The sequence below is a fragment of the Hypanus sabinus genome, chromosome 25 (genome assembly GCF_030144855.1).
Source record: "Hypanus sabinus isolate sHypSab1 chromosome 25, sHypSab1.hap1, whole genome shotgun sequence".
NCBI classification, from domain to species: domain Eukaryota; kingdom Metazoa; phylum Chordata; class Chondrichthyes; order Myliobatiformes; family Dasyatidae; genus Hypanus; species Hypanus sabinus.
In genome coordinates this window covers 6,029,947-6,048,182 of record NC_082730.1, presented here as the reverse complement: position 1 = coordinate 6,048,182, position 18,236 = coordinate 6,029,947, and the positions used below count along the sequence as shown (strand labels likewise).

Sequence of the window (18,236 nt, the reverse complement as noted above, 5' to 3'; positions counted from 1 at the left end):
GGTGGAGTTTGTTAGGTGTGTTCAGGAAGGTTTCTTGACACAGTACGTAGATAAGTCTACAAGAGGAGAGGCTGTACTTGATTTGGTTTTGGGAAATGAACCTGGTCTGGTGTCAGATCTCTCAATGGGAGAGCTTTTTGGAGATAGTGATCGTAATTCTATCTCCTTTACAATGATATTGGAGAAATGGGAATGGACAAGTTACAAGAGTGTTTAATTGGAATAAGGGGAATTATGAAGCTATTAGGCAGAAAATTGGAGGCTTAAATTGGAAACAGTTGTTCTCAGGGAAAAGTACAGAAGAAACGTGTCAAATATTCAGGGCATATTTGTGTCGAGCTCTGGATAGGTACGTTCCAATGAGACAGTGAAGTTATGGTCGGGCACAGGAACCGTGGTGTACAAAGGCTGTAATAAATCTAGTCAAGAAGAAAAGAAAAGCTTACAAAAGGTTCAGAGAGCTAGGTAATGTTAGAGATCTAGAAGATTATAAGGCTACTAAGAAGGAGCTTAAGAAGGAAATTATTCACAACGGAAAAGGATCTTAGTGATTGTAGTGATGACTTGCAGCAGACTGAAAAGCTTGAGCATGTAGATATTAAGAAAGAGGATGTGCTGGAGCTTTTGGAAAGCATCAAGTTAGATAAGTTGCCGGGACCGGACGAAATGTAACCCAGGCTGCTGTGGGAGATGTGGGAGGTGAGGGAGGAGATTGCTGAGCCTCTGGCGATGAACTTTACAGCTTCGATGGGGACAGGAGATGTTCCGGAGGATTGCAGGGTTGCGGATGTTGTTCCTTTATTCAAGAAAGGGAGTAGAGATAGCCCAGGAAATTGTAGACCAGTGAATCTTACCTCAGTGGTTGGTAAGGTGATGGAGAAGATGTTGAGATGGAGGTATTATGAACATTTGTTGAGGTATAATATGACTATGAGTAGTCCGCATGGCTTTGTGAAGGGCAAGTCGTGCCTTACGAGCCTGATTGAAATTTTTGAGGTTGTGACTAAACACATTGATGAAAGAAGAACAGTATTGTGTAGTGTATATTGATTTCAACAAGACATTTGATAAGGTACCCCATGCAAGGCTTATTGAGAAAGTCAGGAGGCATGGGATCCAAGGGGACATTGCTTTGTAGATCCAGAGTGGTTGTGGATGGGTCATATTCATATTCTGCATGGAGGTCAGTGACTAGGGGTGTGCCTCAGGAAGCTCTGGGAAGCTCTGTTCTGGGAAGCTTACTCTTTGTGATATTTATAAATGTGCTGAATGAGGAAGCGGAGGGATGGGTTAGTAAGTTTGCTGATGACACAAAGGTTGGAGGTGTTGTGGATAGTGTGGTGGGCTGTCAGAGGTTCCAGTGGGACATTGATAGGATGCAAAACTGCGGGAGGATGAAAGTCAGGTTGTATTCTGTATACATTCTTTGAAACTTCGAGGCAGTGGGTGAGACATTGGACATCAGGAGTGTCCTGCCAAGTTGCATCTCTATCTGGTATGGGATCAGCTGAGCATCAGACTGCAAATCCCTACAAAGGACTGTGGGAATGGCTGAGAGTATCACAGGGGTCTCCCTACCATCTATCGGGGGGTTTTAGTCAGGAGCGCTGAGTTTGCAGGGCCCTTAGTATTATCAATGATTCACACATCCATCCAGCGTCCCTTACTTTCAAAAGTTATTGTGTGATACGTGTACCACTGTGTTTTACACCCTGGTTCAGAGAAATGGCTCGTTTGCCAGAATATGTGTATGTAGTTAAATGGCATTAAACTCGACCTGACTTGACATACTGAGCCTTCTGGCGTTGTCAAGGAGATGTATTGGGGACCAAAACAGTTTTCCTGTGCTCCAAATCCCTCTCAGAGTTTAACATCTAATCCCTGGTGCACTAAGGAGAATTATCCCAATGACAAAGGTAATATCTTGACTGATCAAGAGACTACTCACCAGATGGGTACCGGGGCCTGGAGTCACCCACCTCCAAGCCGTACAGGTGATTGTCAAGGCTTTGTACAGGAAGAAAGGTCTCCGTAGCACACCTGGTCCAAGCCCACTGTCAGACTCTCTATACTAACAATATCCCCATTGTTGACATTCGGTCCGAATCCCTTCGATCTTCTTAATCCCAGCACCTGTTGAAAAGGGAACGGCTAGGAGTTGCTGGGAGTTGGGGAGAGGGATTGTAACAGCTCCCTGCAGCTGACAGGATGCTTTGAGGAGTATCCTGTTTCTCAGGATCAAACTTGGATGTCAAGAGTTGTCTCGGTAATTGCTGGACATGACCATCAGCGTGACCACTGCGATTGTCCACTAGGAATAACTGTTGGGAATGTTCTCCGGGAATGACTGCTGGGATTAACATCTGGGAATGACCACTGGAAGGGATAGCTGAGAGTGATTGGTGGAATTGACCTTGGGGAGTGACCACTGAGAGTGACCGGGTGGAATGAACACTCCAAGTGACCATCATAAATCAGTTTGCTCTCGGTCAGTTTCAGGGTAGATGGAGACTTGTCTCACCTCCACTGTAACTACTGCCTGTAACCACTGGTGGTGACAGTTCCACTCTGTGTTTTACAGAAATAAAGGATCCACCGTCAATCAACAATGGCACTGTGACTGAGGGAGAGGAGCGGATGCTCGTGGACAAGGAGGATCATCCCAATGGCGAAGGTAATATCGTGACCGATCAAGCGACTACTCACAGGATGGGTACCGGGGCCTGGAGTCACCCACCTCCAAGCAGTACAGGTGATGGTCAAGGCTTTGTACAGGAAGAAAGGTCTCTGTAGCACACCTGGTCTGAGCCCACTGTCAGTCTCTCTACACTAATCCCCATTGTTGACTTTCTATCCGAATCCCTTCGATCTTCTTGAATCCAGCACCTGTTGAAAAAGGAAAGGGTAGGAGTTGCTGGGAGTTTGGGGGAGGGATTGTAACAGCTCCCTGCAGCTGACAGGATGCTTTGAGGAGTGTCCTAAGTTTCTCAGGATCAAACTTGTATGTCAAGATTTGTCTCGGTAATTGCTGGACATGACCATCAGCGTGACCACTGGGTGTGTCCACTAGGAGTAACTGTTGGGAATGGTCTCACTGTTAGACTCTCTACACTAATGCAACTCGCTGGTATTCGGCCCCAATCTCATGGACTTGCCTGCTCCCAACACCTGTCCAAATGCCATAAGGCAGGAATTGCCTGGTGGTTGACGGTGGCGATGGGGGTGTAGGGCAGTGGATGTTGTCTACACAGATTTTACTCATGCATTTGACAAAGTCCCTCATGGGAGGCTAATTGAGAAGCTTAATGGGGTCCATGGTTAATTGGAAGGTGGAGATTAACCCAGATAAATGTGAGGTGTTGCTCCTCAGGAAGGCAAATGCAAGGAGACAGTACAGTGTTAAGGACAAGATCCCTAACAGTTTTCTTTCTGGGCAGAGAGATCTTGGAATCCAAGCTCATAGCTTCTTGAAAGTGGCTACTCAAGTGGATAGGGAAGTTAAGAAGGGTTTATGGAATGGTTAGTTTTATTAGTCGAGGGATTGAGTTGAAAAATCTTCCAACTTTATAAAAGCCTGGTCAGGCCACATCTGGACTATTGCATGTGGTTCTGGTCGCCCCACTATAGGAAGGATGTTGAGGCTTTGGAGAGAGTGCCAAAGAGGTTTACCAGGATGCTGTCTGGTTTAGAGGGTGTGGTTATCGGGTGAGGCTTTCTTATTGGCCAATGTCAATTAGGTCAAAAACATGGAATATAATACTGAACACAGTGCAGATGAACTTCAGGAGGGGGAAGGGGAAGAGTCAGGTATGAGGGAATACCCCTGTGGCTGTACCCATTGACAATAAGTACTCCTGTTTGACTACCGTTCGGGGGAGCGACCTACCTGGGGGAAGCTGCAGTGGCCGTGCCTCTGGCACAGAGTCTGGCCCTGTGGCTCAGAAATGTAGGGAAGGGAAGAGGAAGGAAGTAGTGATAGGGGACTCTATAGTTAAGTGGTCCGACACGCAATTCTGTGGACGCAGGAAAGAAACTCGGATGGTCGTTTCCCTCTCAGGTGCCAGGGTCCGGATGTTTCAGATCACGTCCAAGATATCCTGCAGTGGGAGGGAGAATACACAGAGATCGTGGTACATATTGGTACCAATGACATAGGTTGGAAAAGGGAAGAGGTCCTGAGAAAAGACTACAGGGAGTTAGGAAGGAAGTTGAGAAACAGGACCGCAAAGGTAGTAATCTCGGGATTACTGCCTGTGGCACGCGATAGTGAGAATTGGAATAGGATGAGGTGGGGGATAAATGTGTCGTTGAGGGATTGGTGCAGGGGGCAGAGATTCAGATTTCTGAATCATTGGGATCTCTTTTGGGGCAGGTGTGACCCGTACAAAAAGAACGGGTTGCACTTGAATCCCAGGAGGACTAATATCCTGGCGGGGAGGTTTGCTAGGGAGAGTTTAAACTACAATTGTTGGGAGGTAGGAACCAAACTGAAGAGACTGGGGAAGAGGAGGTTGTCTCAGAAATAGAGAAAGCTTATAGACAGTGGGAGGAGGAGGATAAGCAGGTGATAGAGAAGGGATGCACTCAGACCAAAGGCTTGAGATGTATCTTTTAATGCAAGGAGTAATGTGAACAAAGCAGATGAGCTTAGAGCGTGGATCAGTACTTGGAGATATGATGTGGTGGCCATTACAGAGACTTGGATGGCCCAAGGACAGGAATAGTTAGTTTGTGCTGAGATTTACATGTTTCATAAAGGAAGGGAGGCAGGCAGAAGAGGTGGGGGTGTGGCAGTGTTGATCAGAGATGGTGTCATGGCTGCAGAAAAGGTGGACGCCATTGAGGGATTGTCTACGGAGTCTCTGTGGGTGGAGGTTAGGAACAGGAAGGGGTCAATAACTTTACTGGGTGTTTTTTATAGGCTGCCTAATAGTAACAGTGATATTGAGGAGCAGATAGGGAAACAGATCCTGGAAAGGTGTAATAATAACAGAGTGTTCATGATGGGAGATTTTAATTTCCCAAATATCGATTGGCATCTCCCGAGATCAAGGGGTTTAGATGGGGTGGAGTTTGTTAGGTGTGTTCAGGAAGGTTTCTTGACACAGTACGTAGATAAGTCTACAAGAGGAGAGGCTGTACTTGATTTGGTTTTGGGAAATGAACCTGGTCTGGTGTCAGATCTCTCAATGGGAGAGCTTTTTGGAGATAGTGATCGTAATTCTATCTCCTTTACAATGATATTGGAGAAATGGGAATGGACAAGTTACAAGAGTGTTTAATTGGAATAAGGGGAATTATGAAGCTATTAGGCAGAAAATTGGAGGCTTAAATTGGAAACAGTTGTTCTCAGGGAAAAGTACAGAAGAAACGTGTCAAATATTCAGGGCATATTTGTGTCGAGCTCTGGATAGGTACGTTCCAATGAGACAGTGAAGTTATGGTCGGGCACAGGAACCGTGGTGTACAAAGGCTGTAATAAATCTAGTCAAGAAGAAAAGAAAAGCTTACAAAAGGTTCAGAGAGCTAGGTAATGTTAGAGATCTAGAAGATTATAAGGCTACTAAGAAGGAGCTTAAGAAGGAAATTATTCACAACGGAAAAGGATCTTAGTGATTGTAGTGATGACTTGCAGCAGACTGAAAAGCTTGAGCATGTAGATATTAAGAAAGAGGATGTGCTGGAGCTTTTGGAAAGCATCAAGTTAGATAAGTTGCCGGGACCGGACGAAATGTAACCCAGGCTGCTGTGGGAGATGTGGGAGGTGAGGGAGGAGATTGCTGAGCCTCTGGCGATGAACTTTACAGCTTCGATGGGGACAGGAGATGTTCCGGAGGATTGCAGGGTTGCGGATGTTGTTCCTTTATTCAAGAAAGGGAGTAGAGATAGCCCAGGAAATTGTAGACCAGTGAATCTTACCTCAGTGGTTGGTAAGGTGATGGAGAAGATGTTGAGATGGAGGTATTATGAACATTTGTTGAGGTATAATATGACTATGAGTAGTCCGCATGGCTTTGTGAAGGGCAAGTCGTGCCTTACGAGCCTGATTGAAATTTTTGAGGTTGTGACTAAACACATTGATGAAAGAAGAACAGTATTGTGTAGTGTATATTGATTTCAACAAGACATTTGATAAGGTACCCCATGCAAGGCTTATTGAGAAAGTCAGGAGGCATGGGATCCAAGGGGACATTGCTTTGTAGATCCAGAGTGGTTGTGGATGGGTCATATTCATATTCTGCATGGAGGTCAGTGAATAGGGGTGTGCCTCAGGAAGCTCTGGGAAGCTCTGTTCTGGGAAGCTTACTCTTTGTGATATTTATAAATGTGCTGAATGAGGAAGCGGAGGGATGGGTTAGTAAGTTTGCTGATGACACAAAGGTTGGAGGTGTTGTGGATAGTGTGGTGGGCTGTCAGAGGTTCCAGTGGGACATTGATAGGATGCAAAACTGCGGGAGGATGAAAGTCAGGTTGTATTCTGTATACATTCTTTGAAACTTCGAGGCAGTGGGTGAGACATTGGACATCAGGAGTGTCCTGCCAAGTTGCATCTCTATCTGGTATGGGATCAGCTGAGCATCAGACTGCAAATCCCTACAAAGGACTGTGGGAATGGCTGAGAGTATCACAGGGGTCTCCCTACCATCTATCGGGGGGTTTTAGTCAGGAGCGCTGAGTTTGCAGGGCCCTTAGTATTATCAATGATTCACACATCCATCCAGCGTCCCTTACTTTCAAAAGTTATTGTGTGATATGTGTACCACTGTGTTTTACACCCTGGTTCAGAGAAATGGCTCGTTTGCCAGAATATGTGTATGTAGTTAAATGGCATTAAACTCGACCTGACTTGACATACTGAGCCTTCTGGCGTTGTCAAGGAGATGTATTGGGGACCAAAACAGTTTTCCTGTGCTCCAAATCCCTCTCAGAGTTTAACATCTAATCCCTGGTGCACTAAGGAGAATTATCCCAATGACAAAGGTAATATCTTGACTGATCAAGAGACTACTCACCAGATGGGTACCGGGGCCTGGAGTCACCCACCTCCAAGCCGTACAGGTGATTGTCAAGGCTTTGTACAGGAAGAAAGGTCTCCGTAGCACACCTGGTCCAAGCCCACTGTCAGACTCTCTATACTAACAATATCCCCATTGTTGACATTCGGTCCGAATCCCTTCGATCTTCTTAATCCCAGCACCTGTTGAAAAGGGAACGGCTAGGAGTTGCTGGGAGTTGGGGAGAGGGATTGTAACAGCTCCCTGCAGCTGACAGGATGCTTTGAGGAGTATCCTGTTTCTCAGGATCAAACTTGGATGTCAAGAGTTGTCTCGGTAATTGCTGGACATGACCATCAGCGTGACCACTGCGATTGTCCACTAGGAATAACTGTTGGGAATGTTCTCCGGGAATGACTGCTGGGATTAACATCTGGGATTGACCACTGGAAGGGATAGCTGAGAGTGATTGGTGTAATTGACCTTGGGGAGTGACCACTGAGAGTGACCGGGTGGAATGAACACTCCAAGTGACCATCATAAATCAGTTTGCTCTCGGTCAGTTTCAGGGTAGATGGAGACTTGTCTCACCTCCACTGTAACTACTGCCTGTAACCACTGGTGATGACAGTTCCACTCTCTGTTTTACAGAAATAGAGGATCCACCGTCAATCAACAACGGCACTGTGTCTGAGGGAGAGGAGCGGATGCATGAGGACAAGGAGGATCATCCAAATGGCGGTAATATCGTGACCGATCAAGCGACTACTCACCGGATGGGTACCGGGGCCTGGAGTCACCCACCTCCAAGCAGTACAGGTGATGGTCAAGGCTTTGTACAGGAAGAAAGGTCTCTGTAGCACACCTGGTCAAAGCCCACTGTCAGTCTCTCTACACTAATCCCCATTGTTGACTTTCTATCCGAATCCCTTCGATCTTCTTGAATCCAGCACCTGTTGAAAAAGGAAAGGGTAGGAGTTGCTGGGAGTTTGGGGGAGGGATTGTAACAGCTCCCTGCAGCTGACAGGATGCTTTGAGGAGTGTCCTAAGTTTCTCAGGATCAAACTTGTATGTCAAGATTTGTCTCGGTAATTGCTGGACATGACTATCAGCGTGACCACTGGGTGTGTCCACTAGGAGTAACTGTTGGGAATGGTCTCACTGTTAGACTCTCTACACTAATGCGACTCGCTGGTATTCGGCCCCAATCTCATGGACTTGCCTGCTCCCAACACCTGTCCAAATGCCATAAGGCAGGAATTGCCTGGTGGTTGACGGTGGCGATGGGGGTGTAGGGCAGTGGATGTTGTCTACACAGATTTTACTCATGCATTTGACAAAGTCCCTCATGGGAGGCTAATTGAGAAGCTTAATGGGGTCCATGGTTAATTGGAAGGTGGAGATTAACCCAGATAAATGTGAGGTGTTGCTCCTCAGGAAGGCAAATGCAAGGAGACAGTACAGTGTTAAGGACAAGATCCCTAACAGTTTTTTTTCTGGGCAGAGAGATCTTGGAATCCAAGCTCATAGCTTCTTGAAAGTGGCTACTCAAGTGGATAGGGAAGTTAAGAAGGGTTTATGGAATGGTTAGTTTTATTAGTCGAGGGATTGAGTTGAAAAATCTTCCAACTTTATAAAAGCCTGGTCAGGCCACATCTGGACTATTGCATGTGGTTCTGGTCGCCCCACTATAGGAAGGATGTTGAGGCTTTGGAGAGAGTGCCAAAGAGGTTTACCAGGATGCTGTCTGGTTTAGAGGGTGTGGTTATCGGGTGAGGCTTTCTTATTGGCCAATGTCAATTAGGTCAAAAACATGGAATATAATACTGAACACAGTGCAGATGAACTTCAGGAGGGGGAAGGGGAAGAGTCAGGTATGAGGGAATACCCCTGTGGCTGTACCCATTGACAATAAGTACTCCTGTTTGACTACCGTTCGGGGGGAGCGACCTACCTGGGGGAAGCTGCAGTGGCCGTGCCTCTGGCACAGAGTCTGGCCCTGTGGCTCAGAAATGTAGGGAAGGGAAGAGGAAGGAAGTAGTGATAGGGGACTCTATAGTTAAGTGGTCCGACACGCAATTCTGTGGACGCAGGAAAGAAATTCGGATGGTCGTTTCCCTCTCAGGTGCCAGGGTCCGGATGTTTCAGATCACGTCCAAGATATCCTGCAGTGGGAGGGAGAATACACAGAGATCGTGGTACATATTGGTACCAATGACATAGGTTGGAAAAGGGAAGAGGTCCTGAGAAAAGACTACAGGGAGTTAGGAAGGAAGTTGAGAAACAGGACCGCAAAGGTAGTAATCTCGGGATTACTGCCTGTGGCACGCGATAGTGAGAATTGGAATACGATGAGGTGGGGGATAAATGTGTCGTTGAGGGATTGGTGCAGGGGGCAGAGATTCAGATTTCTGAATCATTGGGATCTCTTTTGGGGCAGGTGTGACCCGTACAAAAAGAACGGGTTGCACTTGAATCCCAGGAGGACTAATATCCTGGCGGGGAGGTTTGCTAGGGAGAGTTTAAACTACAATTGTTGGGAGGTAGGAACCAAACTGAAGAGACTGGGGAAGAGGAGGTTGTCTCAGAAATAGAGAAAGCTTATAGACAGAGGGAGAAGGAGGATAAGCAGGTGATAGAGAAGGGATGCACTCAGACCAAAGGCTTGAGATGTATATTTTAATGCAAGGAGTAATGTGAACAAAGCAGATGAGCTTAGAGCGTGGATCAGTACTTGGAGATATGATGTGGTGGCCATTACAGAGACTTGGATGGCCCAAGGACAGGAATAGTTAGTTTGTGCTGAGATTTACATGTTTCATAAAGGAAGGGAGGCAGGCAGAGGAGGTGGGGGTGTGGCAGTGTTGATCAGAGATGGTGTCATGGCTGCAGAAAAGGTGGACGCCATTGAGGGATTGTCTACGGAGTCTCTGTGGGTGGAGGTTAGGAACAGGAAGGGGTCAATAACTTTACTGGGTGTTTTTTATAGACTGCCTAATAGTAACAGTGATATTGAGGAGCAGATAGGGAAACAGATCCTGGAAAGGTGTAATAATAACAGAGTGTTCATGATGGGAGATTTTAATTTCCCAAATATCGATTGGCATCTCCCGAGATCAAGGGGTTTAGATGGGGTGGAGTTTGTTAGGTGTGTTCAGGAAGGTTTCTTGACACAGTACGTAGATAAGTCTACAAGAGGAGAGGCTGTACTTGATTTGGTTTTGGGAAATGAACCTGGTCTGGTGTCAGATCTCTCAATGGGAGAGCTTTTTGGAGATAGTGATCGTAATTCTATCTCCTTTACAATGATATTGGAGAAATGGGAATGGACAAGTTACAAGAGTGTTTAATTGGAATAAGGGGAATTATGAAGCTATTAGGCAGAAAATTGGAGGCTTAAATTGGAAACAGTTGTTCTCAGGGAAAAGTACAGAAGAAACGTGTCAAATATTCAGGGCATATTTGTGTCGAGCTCTGGATAGGTACGTTCCAATGAGACAGTGAAGTTATGGTCGGGCACAGGAACCGTGGTGTACAAAGGCTGTAATAAATCTAGTCAAGAAGAAAAGAAAAGCTTACAAAAGGTTCAGAGAGCTAGGTAATGTTAGAGATCTAGAAGATTATAAGGCTACTAAGAAGGAGCTTAAGAAGGAAATTATTCACAACGGAAAAGGATCTTAGTGATTGTAGTGATGACTTGCAGCAGACTGAAAAGCTTGAGCATGTAGATATTAAGAAAGAGGATGTGCTGGAGCTTTTGGAAAGCATCAAGTTAGATAAGTTGCCGGGACCGGACGAAATGTAACCCAGGCTGCTGTGGGAGATGTGGGAGGTGAGGGAGGAGATTGCTGAGCCTCTGGCGATGAACTTTACAGCTTCGATGGGGACAGGAGATGTTCCGGAGGATTGCAGGGTTGCGGATGTTGTTCCTTTATTCAAGAAAGGGAGTAGAGATAGCCCAGGAAATTGTAGACCAGTGAATCTTACCTCAGTGGTTGGTAAGGTGATGGAGAAGATGTTGAGATGGAGGTATTATGAACATTTGTTGAGGTATAATATGACTATGAGTAGTCCGCATGGCTTTGTGAAGGGCAAGTCGTGCCTTACGAGCCTGATTGAAATTTTTGAGGTTGTGACTAAACACATTGATGAAAGAAGAACAGTATTGTGTAGTGTATATTGATTTCAACAAGACATTTGATAAGGTACCCCATGCAAGGCTTATTGAGAAAGTCAGGAGGCATGGGATCCAAGGGGACATTGCTTTGTAGATCCAGAGTGGTTGTGGATGGGTCATATTCATATTCTGCATGGAGGTCAGTGACTAGGGGTGTGCCTCAGGAAGCTCTGGGAAGCTCTGTTCTGGGAAGCTTACTCTTTGTGATATTTATAAATGTGCTGAATGAGGAAGCGGAGGGATGGGTTAGTAAGTTTGCTGATGACACAAAGGTTGGAGGTGTTGTGGATAGTGTGGTGGGCTGTCAGAGGTTCCAGTGGGACATTGATAGGATGCAAAACTGCGGGAGGATGAAAGTCAGGTTGTATTCTGTATACATTCTTTGAAACTTCGAGGCAGTGGGTGAGACATTGGACATCAGGAGTGTCCTGCCAAGTTGCATCTCTATCTGGTATGGGATCAGCTGAGCATCAGACTGCAAATCCCTACAAAGGACTGTGGGAATGGCTGAGAGTATCACAGGGGTCTCCCTACCATCTATCGGGGGGTTTTAGTCAGGAGCGCTGAGTTTGCAGGGCCCTTAGTATTATCAATGATTCACACATCCATCCAGCGTCCCTTACTTTCAAAAGTTATTGTGTGATACGTGTACCACTGTGTTTTACACCCTGGTTCAGAGAAATGGCTCGTTTGCCAGAATATGTGTATGTAGTTAAATGGCATTAAACTCGACCTGACTTGACATACTGAGCCTTCTGGCGTTGTCAAGGAGATGTATTGGGGACCAAAACAGTTTTCCTGTGCTCCAAATCCCTCTCAGAGTTTAACATCTAATCCCTGGTGCACTAAGGAGAATTATCCCAATGACAAAGGTAATATCTTGACTGATCAAGAGACTACTCACCAGATGGGTACCGGGGCCTGGAGTCACCCACCTCCAAGCCGTACAGGTGATTGTCAAGGCTTTGTACAGGAAGAAAGGTCTCCGTAGCACACCTGGTCCAAGCCCACTGTCAGACTCTCTATACTAACAATATCCCCATTGTTGACATTCGGTCCGAATCCCTTCGATCTTCTTAATCCCAGCACCTGTTGAAAAGGGAACGGCTAGGAGTTGCTGGGAGTTGGGGAGAGGGATTGTAACAGCTCCCTGCAGCTGACAGGATGCTTTGAGGAGTATCCTGTTTCTCAGGATCAAACTTGGATGTCAAGAGTTGTCTCGGTAATTGCTGGACATGACCATCAGCGTGACCACTGCGATTGTCCACTAGGAATAACTGTTGGGAATGTTCTCCGGGAATGACTGCTGGGATTAACATCTGGGATTGACCACTGGAAGGGATAGCTGAGAGTGATTGGTGGAATTGACCTTGGGGAGTGACCACTGAGAGTGACCGGGTGGAATGAACACTCCAAGTGACCATCATAAATCAGTTTGCTCTCGGTCAGTTTCAGGGTAGATGGAGACTTGTCTCACCTCCACTGTAACTACTGCCTGTAACCACTGGTGATGACAGTTCCACTCTGTGTTTTACAGAAATAGAGGATCCACCGTCAATCAACAATGGCACTGTGTCTGAGGGAGAGGAGCGGATGCACGAGGACAAGGAGGATCATCCAAATGGCGGTAATATCGTGACCGATCAAGCGACTACTCACCGGATGGGTACCGGGGCCTGGAGTCACCCACCTCCAAGCAGTACAGGTGATGGTCAAGGCTTTGTACAGGAAGAAAGGTCTCTGTAGCACACCTGGTCAAAGCCCACTGTCAGTCTCTCTACACTAATCCCCATTGTTGACTTTCTATCCGAATCCCTTCGATCTTCTTGAATCCAGCACCTGTTGAAAAAGGAAAGGGTAGGAGTTGCTGGGAGTTTGGGGGAGGGATTGTAACAGCTCCCTGCAGCTGACAGGATGCTTTGAGGAGTGTCCTAAGTTTCTCAGGATCAAACTTGTATGTCAAGATTTGTCTCGGTAATTGCTGGACATGACTATCAGCGTGACCACTGGGTGTGTCCACTAGGAGTAACTGTTGGGAATGGTCTCACTGTTAGACTCTCTACACTAATGCGACTCGCTGGTATTCGGCCCCAATCTCATGGACTTGCCTGCTCCCAACACCTGTCCAAATGCCATAAGGCAGGAATTGCCTGGTGGTTGACGGTGGCGATGGGGGTGTAGGGCAGTGGATGTTGTCTACACAGATTTTACTCATGCATTTGACAAAGTCCCTCATGGGAGGCTAATTGAGAAGCTTAATGGGGTCCATGGTTAATTGGAAGGTGGAGATTAACCCAGATAAATGTGAGGTGTTGCTCCTCAGGAAGGCAAATGCAAGGAGACAGTACAGTGTTAAGGACAAGATCCCTAACAGTTTTTTTTCTGGGCAGAGAGATCTTGGAATCCAAGCTCATAGCTTCTTGAAAGTGGCTACTCAATTGGATAGGGAAGTTAAGAAGGGTTTATGGAATGGTTAGTTTTATTAGTCGAGGGATTGAGTTGAAAAATCTTCCAACTTTATAAAAGCCTGGTCAGGCCACATCTGGACTATTGCATGTGGTTCTGGTCGCCCCACTATAGGAAGGATGTTGAGGCTTTGGAGAGAGTGCCAAAGAGGTTTACCAGGATGCTGTCTGGTTTAGAGGGTGTGGTTATCGGGTGAGGCTTTCTTATTGGCCAATGTCAATTAGGTCAAAAACATGGAATATAATACTGAACACAGTGCAGATGAACTTCAGGAGGGGGAAGGGGAAGAGTCAGGTATGAGGGAGTACCCCTGTGGCTGTACCCATTGACAATAAGTACTCCTGTTTGACTACCGTTCGGGGGAGCGACCTACCTGTGGGAAGCTGCAGTGGCCGTGCCTCTGGCACAGAGTCTGGCCCTGTGGCTCAGAAATGTAGGGAAGGGAAGAGGAAGGAAGTAGTGATAGGGGATTCCATAGTCTGGAGTCAGACAGGTGATTCTGTGGACGCAGGAAAGAAACTCGGATGGTCGTTTCCCTCTCAGGTGCCAGGGTCCGGGATGTTTCAGATCACGTCCAAGATATCCTGCAGTGGGAGGGAGAATACACAGAGATCGTGGTACATATTGGTACCAATGACATAGGTTGGAAAAGGGAAGAGGTCCTGAGAAAAGACTACAGGGAGTTAGGAAGGAAGTTGAGAAACAGGACCGCAAAGGTAGTAATCTCGGGATTACTGCCTGTGGCACGCGACAGTGAGAATTGGAATAGGATGAGGTGGGGGATAAATGTGTCGTTGAGGGATTGGTGCAGGGGGCAGAGATTCAGATTTCTGAATCATTGGGATCTCTTTTGGGGCAGGTGTGACCCGTACAAAAAGAACGGGTTGCACTTGAATCCCAGGAGGACTAATATCCTGGCGGGGAGGTTTGCTAGGGAGAGTTTAAACTACAATTGTTGGGAGGTAGGAACCAAACTGAAGAGACTGGGGAAGAGGAGGTTGTCTCAGAAATAGAGAAAGCTTATAGACAGTGGGAGGAGGAGGATAAGCAGGTGATAGAGAAGGGATGCACTCAGACCAAAGGCTTGAGATGTATCTTTTAATGCAAGGAGTAATGTGAACAAAGCAGATGAGCTTAGAGCGTGGATCAGTACTTGGAGATATGATGTGGTGGCCATTACAGAGACTTGGATGGCCCAAGGACAGGAATAGTTAGTTTGTGCTGAGATTTACATGTTTCATAAAGGAAGGGAGGCAGGCAGAAGAGGTGGGGGTGTGGCAGTGTTGATCAGAGATGGTGTCATGGCTGCAGAAAAGGTGGACGCCATTGAGGGATTGTCTACGGAGTCTCTGTGGGTGGAGGTTAGGAACAGGAAGGGGTCAATAACTTTACTGGGTGTTTTTTATAGGCTGCCTAATAGTAACAGTGATATTGAGGAGCAGATAGGGAAACAGATCCTGGAAAGGTGTAATAATAACAGAGTGTTCATGATGGGAGATTTTAATTTCCCAAATATCGATTGGCATCTCCCGAGATCAAGGGGTTTAGATGGGGTGGAGTTTGTTAGGTGTGTTCAGGAAGGTTTCTTGACACAGTACGTAGATAAGTCTACAAGAGGAGAGGCTGTACTTGATTTGGTTTTGGGAAATGAACCTGGTCTGGTGTCAGATCTCTCAATGGGAGAGCTTTTTGGAGATAGTGATCGTAATTCTATCTCCTTTACAATGATATTGGAGAAATGGGAATGGACAAGTTACAAGAGTGTTTAATTGGAATAAGGGGAATTATGAAGCTATTAGGCAGAAAATTGGAGGCTTAAATTGGAAACAGTTGTTCTCAGGGAAAAGTACAGAAGAAACGTGTCAAATATTCAGGGCATATTTGTGTCGAGCTCTGGATAGGTACGTTCCAATGAGACAGTGAAGTTATGGTCAGGCACAGGAACCGTGGTGTACAAAGGCTGTAATAAATCTAGTCAAGAAGAAAAGAAAAGCTTACAAAAGGTTCAGAGAGCTAGGTAATGTTAGAGATCTAGAAGATTATAAGGCTACTAAGAAGGAGCTTAAGAAGGAAATTATTCACAACGGAAAAGGATCTTAGTGATTGTAGTGATGACTTGCAGCAGACTGAAAAGCTTGAGCATGTAGATATTAAGAAAGAGGATGTGCTGGAGCTTTTGGAAAGCATCAAGTTAGATAAGTTGCCGGGACCGGACGAAATGTAACCCAGGCTGCTGTGGGAGATGTGGGAGGTGAGGGAGGAGATTGCTGAGCCTCTGGCGATGAACTTTACAGCTTCGATGGGGACAGGAGATGTTCCGGAGGATTGCAGGGTTGCGGATGTTGTTCCTTTATTCAAGAAAGGGAGTAGAGATAGCCCAGGAAATTATAGACCAGTGAATCTTACCTCAGTGGTTGGTAAGGTGATGGAGAAGATGCTGAGATGGAGGTATTATGAACATTTGTTGAGGTATAATATGACTATGAGTAGTCCGCATGGCTTTGTGAAGGGCAAGTCGTGCCTTACGAGCCTGATTGAAATTTTTGAGGTTGTGACTAAACACATTGATGAAAGAAGAACAGTATTGTGTAGTGTATATTGATTTCAACAAGACATTTGATAAGGTACCCCATGCAAGGCTTATTGAGAAAGTCAGGAGGCATGGGATCCAAGGGGAAATTGCTTTGTAGATCCAGAGTGGTTGTGGATGGGTCATATTCATATTCTGCATGGAGGTCAGTGACTAGGGGTGTGCCTCAGGAAGCTCTGGGAAGCTCTGTTCTGGGAAGCTTACTCTTTGTGATATTTATAAATGTGCTGAATGAGGAAGCGGAGGGATGGGTTAGTAAGTTTGCTGATGACACAAAGGTTGGAGGTGTTGTGGATAGTGTGGTGGGCTGTCAGAGGTTCCAGTGGGACATTGATAGGATGCAAAACTGCGGGAGGATGAAAGTCAGGTTGTATTCTGTATACATTCTTTGAAACTTCGAGGCAGTGGGTGAGACATTGGACATCAGGAGTGTCCTGCCAAGTTGCATCTCTATCTGGTATGGGATCAGCTGAGCATCAGACTGCAAATCCCTACAAAGGACTGTGGGAATGGCTGAGAGTATCACAGGGGTCTCCCTACCATCTATTGGGGGGTTTTAGTCAGGAGCGCTGAGTTTGCAGGGCCCTTAGTATTATCAATGATTCACACATCCATCCAGCGTCCCTTACTTTCAAAAGTTATTGTGTGATACGTGTACCACTGTGTTTTACACCCTGGTTCAGAGAAATGGCTCGTTTGCCAGAATATGTGTATGTAGTTAAATGGCATTAAACTCGACCTGACTTGACATACTGAGCCTTCTGGCGTTGTCAAGGAGATGTATTGGGGACCAAAACAGTTTTCCTGTGCTCCAAATCCCTCTCCGAGTTTAACATCTAATCCCTGGTGCACTAAGGAGAATTATCCCAATGACAAAGGTAATATCTTGACTGATCAAGAGACTACTCACCAGATGGGTACCGGGGCCTGGAGTCACCCACCTCCAAGCCGTACAGGTGATTGTCAAGGCTTTGTACAGGAAGAAAGGTCTCCGTAGCACACCTGGTCCAAGCCCATTGTCAGACTCTCTATACTAACAATACCCCCATCGTTGACATTCGGTCCGAATCCCTTCGATCTTCTTAATCCCAGCACCTGTTGAAAAAGGAAAGGGTAGGAGTTGCTGGGAGTTGGGGAGAGGGATTGTAACAGCTCCCTGCAGCTGACAGGATGCTTTGAGGAGTATCCTAAGTTTCTCAGGATCAAACTTGGATGTCAAGAGTTGTCTCGGTAATTGCTGGACATGACCATCAGCGTGACCACTGGGAGTGTCCACTAGGAGTAACTGTTGGGATGGTCTCCAGGAATGACTGCTAGGATTAACATCTGGGAATGACCACTGGAAGGGATAGCTGAGAGTGATTGGTGGAATTGACCTTGGGGAGTGACCGGCTGGAATAAACACTCCTAGTGACCATCATAAATCAGTTTGCTCTCGGTCAGTTTCAGGGTAGATGGAGACTTGTCTCACCTCCACTGTAACTACTGCCTGTAACCACTGGTGATGACAGTTCCACTCTCTGTTTTACAGAAATAAAGGATCCACCGTCAATCAACAACGGCACTGTGACTGAGGGAGAGGAGCGGACGTACGGGGACAAGGAGAATTATCCCAATGACAAAGGTAATATCTTGACCGATCAAGCGACTACTCACAGGATGGGTACCGGGGCCTGGAGTCACCCACCTCCAAGCAGTACAGGTGATTGTCAAGGCTTTGTACAGGCAGAAAGGTATCCGTTGCACACCAGGTCCTAGTCCACTAATCTCCTCGAAAATGTGGGGCCTGTAGCATATGCTACTTTAGCTGCTAGGTTAATCTGGCCCTGGGTCCCCCTACCATCTATCGGGGACATTTATCAGGAGCACTGAGTATGCAGGGCCCTTAGTATTATCAAGGATCCCAGACGTCCATCCAGCATCCTCTTTGACTTCCTGCATCAGGGAGGAGACCAATGAATAAAAACACGAACGGGTGTGAAACACAATTGGAAACAGTTCCTTCTGT

At 46.3% G+C, this 18,236-nt stretch overlaps 1 protein-coding gene across 18 annotated transcripts in view; it reads left to right on the top strand.

The window, feature by feature from the left end:
• LOC132380947 (sushi, von Willebrand factor type A, EGF and pentraxin domain-containing protein 1-like) overlaps window positions 1-18,236 on the top strand; it is an 81,575-nt gene that overhangs the window by 50,958 nt on the left and 12,381 nt on the right. For 12 of the 18 annotated variants that reach the window (XM_059949943.1, XM_059949948.1, XM_059949942.1 and 9 more), the window contains 4 exons: window positions 2,582-2,752; window positions 7,647-7,814; window positions 12,710-12,877; window positions 17,760-17,852. In XM_059949943.1, coding sequence (XP_059805926.1) covers window positions 2,582-2,752; window positions 7,647-7,814; window positions 12,710-12,877; window positions 17,760-17,852 — 600 coding nt within the window. The remainder of the gene's footprint in view (window positions 1-2,581; window positions 2,753-7,646; window positions 7,815-12,709; window positions 12,878-17,759; window positions 17,853-18,236) is intronic. The other 6 variants (XM_059949950.1, XM_059949947.1, XM_059949952.1 and 3 more) reach the window with 4 other exon arrangements.